Source organism: Echiichthys vipera, assembly GCF_963691815.1.
Source record: "Echiichthys vipera genome assembly, chromosome: 15".
Lineage (NCBI taxonomy): Eukaryota > Metazoa > Chordata > Actinopteri > Perciformes > Trachinidae > Echiichthys > Echiichthys vipera.
The window spans coordinates 9,926,687-9,934,221 of NC_139840.1; the positions used below are offsets into that span (position 1 = coordinate 9,926,687).

The 7,535-nt window shown below is 41.0% G+C and overlaps 1 protein-coding gene across 1 annotated transcript; it reads left to right on the plus strand.

Annotated features, from left to right (window-relative positions):
• The first annotated feature begins 239 nt into the window (after positions 1 to 239).
• dapk3 (death-associated protein kinase 3) lies at positions 240 to 7,244 on the plus strand. Its single transcript, XM_083927698.1, has 9 exons — positions 240 to 283; positions 1,048 to 1,145; positions 3,095 to 3,455; positions 4,303 to 4,432; positions 4,599 to 4,647; positions 4,731 to 4,757; positions 4,871 to 5,023; positions 5,112 to 5,157; positions 5,423 to 7,244. Exons 2-9 carry the CDS (start codon positions 1,084 to 1,086, stop codon positions 5,951 to 5,953), a joined length of 1,359 nt encoding a protein of 452 aa, XP_083783824.1. The 5' UTR covers positions 240 to 283; positions 1,048 to 1,083; the 3' UTR covers positions 5,954 to 7,244.
• Positions 7,245 to 7,535: the final 291 nt, after the last annotated feature.

The window sequence follows — 7,535 nt, forward strand, 5'->3', positions numbered from 1 at the left end:
AGCTCTCTGGGCTCTCTAGCCTGTGGGAAACCAAACAGGTTATGAGATGGTTCCAGGGTTGAACCAGCTGTGAACTAGCACCAGCCCAGAACTAGAACTGGGTTCTCGTTGATCGAAAAGGGGTATTTGTGGCCAACCATGCTGTTCATTCAACCACCTGTTGGCAAGACTTTTATTTTGAAGCAGAAGACCGGAAGTTCTGTGCTTCCCTATGGACAGCGTCGCACTATTCATCCACACAACTACTGGGAAGAGGAATGCTGCACTCGTAGCCAACAAGACTGTAAGTGTAGCATTACATGCTTTCACATCCTATTTGATGAAGTATTTACCTCTCTGTCAGTATTTCAGTGTTATTAATCGCATGTTTTCTTACTAAATTAGCTTAAACCACCACTAAACAGCGAAAGCCGGTGTTTGTATAGCACGTTAGCTAGCTCGTTAATCAGCTAACTTGAGCTGTCCTCCGTCGCTGGGGTTGCCTTTATTTCTTCTTTTAAATGTTTTTGTATTCCTTTAGTTAACACGGTTTATATGTGACATGGGTTTCTTTTGTGTTTGTAGCTATAAGCTCGACATTTATGTTGTTTTCTCAAGGGGGGCTTCCTGCATGTAACACAGCAAAGAGAGCATCTTTTATAGCGCTCATCCGTGTGGGATATAATAAAACACGGTTAAAATAAACCTGTTTCTATTGTAGCTTATATCAAACTCGTCAAATAAGGTTTACATGAGAAGAAACACCAAGTATTAGTAGTGTTTTTGAATCCCAGTCCCTTTAACTGAGCGCTGGCCGTCCGGGGCAGGAGATGATGTCAGTGGGACTGGTATGCAGAGGCCTGACGTCAGCCCGAGAGTCTCTGCAAACTGAAGCGGTGCTGACTGTTTCCAAATAAGGAGGGAAGAAGCCCAGGTGCTCATGGAGGTGGACGATAGTAATCCTGGCTTCTGTCACAGTTTAGATCTACTTGCATGGCACTGTCTTCACGTCCACACCAACCACTGCCATTATTCATTGAGTTTATATGTTTTTATTTTTCACTGCAGTGAATCCCAACACATCATCATTCCAGTCAGCACACCATGGCTGGCTTCAGGCAAGAGGATGTTGAGTTGTATTATGAGATGGGAGAGGAGCTGGGCAGGTATGTTGAGCACATTTATTGTCTTTCCTTCTATTCAATTCAATTTTATTTATAGTGCCAAATCATAACAGAAGTTATCTCAGGACACTTTACAGACTAGGTTAAGACCACACTCTATGATAAACAAAGACCCAACAACTCCCCCGTAGAGTACGGTGGCAACGAAAACCTTCCCTATTACAGGCAGGAACGTCAGACAGACCCAGCTCTGTGGAGGACGGACATCTGTCTGCACCGATAAAACGTACTGTATCTGAAACGTACTGTATCTGAACTGTCCGGCCGATATCACCACTGTAGTCAGTGTAGGTCACTGAAGGACAGCTCCAAATAGTGTGAACGTTCCCAAAACACATTCATGATGCTTTAGGATTCATTCATGTATGCTAAGTTTGAAGGACACCATAGAGCCTCGTAGTGTCATGTGACACGCGTGGTAGGATTTCAAAACTGTAATTAGTTGTTAGTATTTGCATAGTTGACATTACATTTTTTTAAGCAAGGTATCAGAAAGCTGCAGCAGTTTTCCTTTCAAGCTGTATGGCTGTGTACAGATGTGTGTTTTTCTGATTACCAGTGCTTTTAGTTTTAAGTATGTGTAATCAAATCACACATACTGATGTATGTCAGATGCATTTTGATGCCAGATGCAAACCATGCAGAACATTATTGAAGTATGTGTCAGTAACTTATTACATTTCCTTTAATATCCATTTCCCACTGTGCTTGATAGTTTAACTGAGTCATCACATTTTAAAAGTTTAAACTCAACTTTCTACCCAAGACACTTTTTTCTGCAGTAATGCAGCAAAACGATGACATCAGTGCCTCTCAATGTCCCTTTCCACCTCTGGTGTGCGTGTGCGTGCGTGGTGCGTGCGTGCGTGCGTGCGTGCGTGCATGTATGTCCGTCCTCACCTGCACACTTACTTATTGCTCTATTCAGTAATGTTATTTACAAAACTATATATAACATATATTTCTTTGTTGCGCATGTACTGTTTGAGCATCACATTTTTTATGCTTCATTACTTGGACAACAATCATTTTAATTTCAATTGTTTTATTTATCCATTACTTAGTTTAGTATTTCCCAACCTAGTCCCTTTGTGTATGGACAAGCATGATGCGCTGATTGGCTTATTTTGCCCCCCACCAGTCGCTGTAGGCTGTTGCATTTTAAATGGTGTATTGTATTGATGTATGAGTGCTTTCTTTAATGATTTATTTTAATGATGAGAGGCTGCTGTCAGTAATTGAAAACGTTTCAATGCACGGAGTAATATCACTGCAGAAAATGGGGGACATTTATGCAGCAAAACTAAAAACTGTAGTTATAAACTTGACAGTGGAAAAGGAACCAAACTTGTAGCCTCTGAAATTATCAGTGAAGTTACGGTTCCAAAAAATGGACCAACAACAGCTCTGCACTGCACTGCTCTGTTCACATTTTAGAGAATGCATTTAATATTTTCCTTATTAACGATGTATTATTTCACTCATCCACTATTAATCAGAATGTTATTTTTTATGACCAGCCGGCTTGATCCATCGATTAATGCTGAGGCAGCGTATATAACTGCAGTCCGCACATCCCTAATATTACTATCTGAATAATGCATCCTTTTAATAGCAGGAAAACACTGCACCTTAGACTTTTAACCAGGTTTTTGTTGGTCAATGGAGCAACCACTTTTAGCTGCTTCAAGATAGCTATGTGCCTGACCCCATCACATATTAAGACCCAACACACCCAAGGGTTCACATATGGGTGCAAGTATATTTGCTACTTACACAACATAGGCGCTGGTTTGAAAATGATAACTGTGCTGGTTTGAAACTAGCAATGACAGTTTTGCTATGCTGCAAGCTGGGAAAAATGCAAAGAGGTAAACAGGTATATTCTTTTTTGTTTTTTTTACCATCCCTTTGTGCTCTTCTCCCTGCAGCGGACAGTTTGCCATCGTTCGTAAATGTAAGGAGAAGAGCACAAGTATCGAGTACGCAGCCAAATTCATCAAGAAGCGGCGGCTGTCCTCCAGCCGGCGGGGGGTGAGCCGCGAAGAGATCGAGCGCGAGGTCAACATCCTGCGGGAGATCCAACACAGCAACATCATCACCCTGCACGACATATTTGAAAACAAGGCCGACGTGATCCTGATCCTAGAGCTGGTGTCCGGAGGAGAGCTGTTTGACTTTCTGGCTGAGAAGGAATCTCTGACGGAGGAGGAGGCCACCCAGTTTCTCAAACAGATCCTGGACGGTGTTCACTATCTACACTCCAAACGCATCGCTCATTTTGACCTCAAGGTCAGTGGTCTGTGCGGTTAAGAGGGCGCGTTTGTGATGCTCTCGGTGGACAGTTGTAGTTGACGTGTTAGTGAGAATATCTCGGAAGTAAGACTACCTGGCTATTTGGTGCTTTTTTGCTGCATGGTGAAACTGACAAGATATCTTCATATCAATAATTTGATTAATTTATTTAGTTAAGATACACAAAAGTTTTGTAATGATTGGTCAAATAAATCTGGAAAATTGTGTCAATTATATAAAGTTGTAAAAAACAATTTAAGCTTATAAAGATATTTTGATAAACAAATACCAAGAAATCTTTCTTTTTTTATACAGTTTAAATATGATGTTATTAAATGGCTCAGTTTTTATGCCTTTAGCAGTGTTACACATTTGTAAGTTTCTACGGTTGTGCAGTTTGTTTCCAATTGATAAAGCAGTACAGTGAAAAAATGGCTTCTGGTTTACCACTCTTTAAAGTTTATGACATATGCAAATTCCTAATGTTATCCTGCTGCTGATTAATAATGTGCTGTTGCTGCTTTACTGACAAAGAACACTTGCGATAAGTATGTTACTAGTGGCAGATACCTTCTCCCATCAACATATACCAATTCTGGCTGGCATATATCACTATTTATTATGGTATGCTGCTGCTGCTGTGTGCCACGTATAACCCCTCCAATGTGGACGCTCCAGGCCCTCTGTTTGATGAGCTAGGTAGAGAGTAGAGGCATGTCATGACAGAAGATCTTAGAAATATACATTTATAGCTTAGCTGGTGTCTCGCCCTCTGTTTACATGTATACTACATAAAAAAACTTGTCCTCTCATTAATGTTTAGCTTTATTTTTTCATCTTTCAGCCTGAAAACATCATGCTGCTGGACAAGAACGTGCCCAACCCCAGGATCAAACTGATTGATTTTGGGATCGCTCATCAGATCAAAGCAGGAAATGAGTTCAAGAACATTTTTGGAACACCAGAGTTTGTTGGTAAGTTCATGTTTCCGCCTTCCTGAATATCAAAGTGTTCAACTATAAAAATGAGTTTTCTGTGCTAGTGTGTGCCCACTCTGGCAAGTAAGTTAAAGTGGATGAGTGCGTTTCAGATATACACATCTGGTTTGAGTTAAAGTGTTCATTCCTCTGTGCTCTACAGCTCCAGAAATAGTCAACTATGAGCCACTTGGACTGGAGGCAGACATGTGGTAAGATGTCAACATGTTGTTTTTGAAGCTGTATACTGACCACTGTGACAGTTTTCACTCACGGTTGCTTCTTCTCCTTGCAGGAGCATCGGAGTAATCACATACATCCTGTGAGTAATGTTTCACATCACAACTTATCATTGACATTTATCGGAAAATTGATCACTTCACTTCTCCTCGATGTTGTTTAATAAAGCAAATCCTTTTCTCTGTGTTCCTGCAGGCTAAGTGGTGCTTCACCATTTCTGGGCGAGACCAAGCAGGAGACCCTGACCAACATCTCAGCCGTCAACTACGACTTTGATGAGGAATACTTCAGCAACACCAGCGAGCTGGCCAAGGACTTCATACGACGCCTGCTGGTCAAGGACCCCAAGTACGAACTTTTTCAGATTTTATAACAAAAGATAAAAAAATCTCTGCTGTGTCATTTTCTCACTAGTGGATTATTTTTCTTTGTCCAGGAAGAGAATGACAATTGATGACAGTCTTCAGCACCCCTGGATTAAGGTGAGTTTTCATGACAAGATTATTGCAATTCATTATTATTATTCATTATACTCTTGAAAACATCGTTCAAAATGATGCCACCTGTCTTAAAAATAAACTGCGGTATTTGGTATTCTTTAATAAAGCAAATTTAAGAAAACGTTATCACACATGTTTGTTTATGTAAATATATATCTGCTGATATATGATCAGATTATTCTCAGCTCTCAAATAACACATCTGTCATGGTTGGTTATTTCAAACCTCTACATCTTTCCCTCTGCAGGTGATCAAGAGGCGAAATGTCCGCCAGGAGGAGAGAGACCACAAGACTGAGCGCAGACGCCTGAAGACCACTCGTCTGAAGGAGTACACCATAAAGTCCCACTCCAGCATGCCACCCAACAACACTTACGTCAACTTTGAGCGCTTCTCCCAGGTCCTCGAGGAGATCGCGGCAGCAGAGGAAGGCCTGAGGGATCTGGAGCGCAATCAGCGCTCATGCCGGGAGGACGTAGCGGCGCTGCTGTCCATATATGAGGAAAAGGAGGGTTGGTACAAAGAGGAGAACCAGAGCATCTCCAAGGACTTGAGCCACATCCGCCAAGAGCTGCAGCGCACCCAAGCCCAGCGTAAGAAGAGCCAGGAGGAGACCCGGCTCACCATGCAGGCCGCCAACATCCTCAAGCGCAAGTACGGGCGCCTGGAAAACCGCTATGAGGTCCTGGCCGAGCAGGTGGCCTCTGAGGTCCGCTGGGTGGAGGAGCTGGTCAAGTCCATATCTGCAGAGAAGGACGGCCTAGGCAGCACGCCCTGAGCTGGGCTGACGTCCAGCAATGACACTTTGATCCTCAAGTATCCTCCTGCCTGTCTTCTCTGCACGTGTCCCCCACACAGTGCAGTTAGAGTGGGTCAGCTGTCATCATAAGCTACGTTGCCGCCGCCGCCCAGCGGGTAAAATGTTCCAGCCTTTTTGTGTCACGCTTCAGCAAGAATTCCCCCATGAAAAGGCTCATTCCTGTGTTTTATAAGTTAATTTATAACGTTAGAGATTCTACGTACTGTTTTATGACAAAATGCAACTATATTGGCTTTTTTTGTTGCAACATTTTTTAGCTGGTTAGCTTTTTTAGAAGCGGTATTACGTCGAAATATTCTAGTGCTGTAACGTCTGCTCATTTATCCTTGCCTCAGGTTACTGGCCAGTTACGGGAGAAAGTATCAGGGGTATTTATTTATCCAGTTACATTTCCGATTTGATTGCAATAAAGAATCGACTAAAAAGGATGCAATAAATTTAAACGCTCAGCATAGAAATAAAGTAAAGAGTTAGGGTAATGCTTTCTTTTACAGGTCTCTGCAATTTCTTCATGATTTCAAAATCATTTCCTGAAAGTTTCCTGGGAAAAAAACACATGGTTTGGTTCTTATTAGGAAACTAGCGACATTTTTACTTTAGTTAGTTTAATTAATTGTGTTGAGTTAATTGTTGACCTGTAGAGGAATTTCCATGAACTGCATCATTCAGTCACTATTGAAAAGTTTATGCTTCATATGTTTAGTTTGTAGACACATTTCACCTGTTCAGACCTTCACTGCTGTGCCCTGACTAAAAGTCTTTGGAGTTACTTGGAAGTTGACCAACTTATCACTGTCTAATTGGTACCAAAGTATATGTTTCTTTCCAGGAAACCTCCTAGGAATGAATTTGGAAAGCCTGTAAAAATAAAGCGTTACCAGATTTAGAATGTATAAACTCATCTTTGCAGTGCCTGTGACTGTATTGCCTCTACGAGCACTCATCAGTCATCGAGTTAGCGACATTTCTATCACATTGATATCGCTCAATGTCTTAAAAGCATCAACTTTTGCACATTAGCCTTGTAAACCAAATAGTGTGCATGGAAACTTTCTCTTTATACTGTAACTCTTGTTAGTGTTTCTCTTTCATTCTGATCATCTCTGCAAACTCAAAGCATTCCTTTGATAAGTTTCCCCTCCAGGCAACACATTCCCCATGTATAGCATAGAAAGTGTATTTTATAGTTGGTAGTATTTTTCAGTTGGGGAAATGTACTCATTTGCACTTAAAGGATTATAGCAATGTTCCAAAATCTATTTTAACGTCTCAAATGTCTGTAAACTTGGCTTGTTACAAATAAATCACTGTTACCAAGTCGAATTCATGTGTTGTTGTTGTTGTTGTTTGAATGGGAACTAACTAACTAGATTTATAAATATTTACGCTTCCATTTGTCTTTTATGCCCTGTTTTTTCTAGCTGTTGAAATAATTACTCAAGTTTATTAAATACTGCACAATTTTGAGTTACTGGTATTTTGCTTGATTAAATATTTAAATCTGCATATGAAAGGGAAATATTGTACTTGATAATTAATT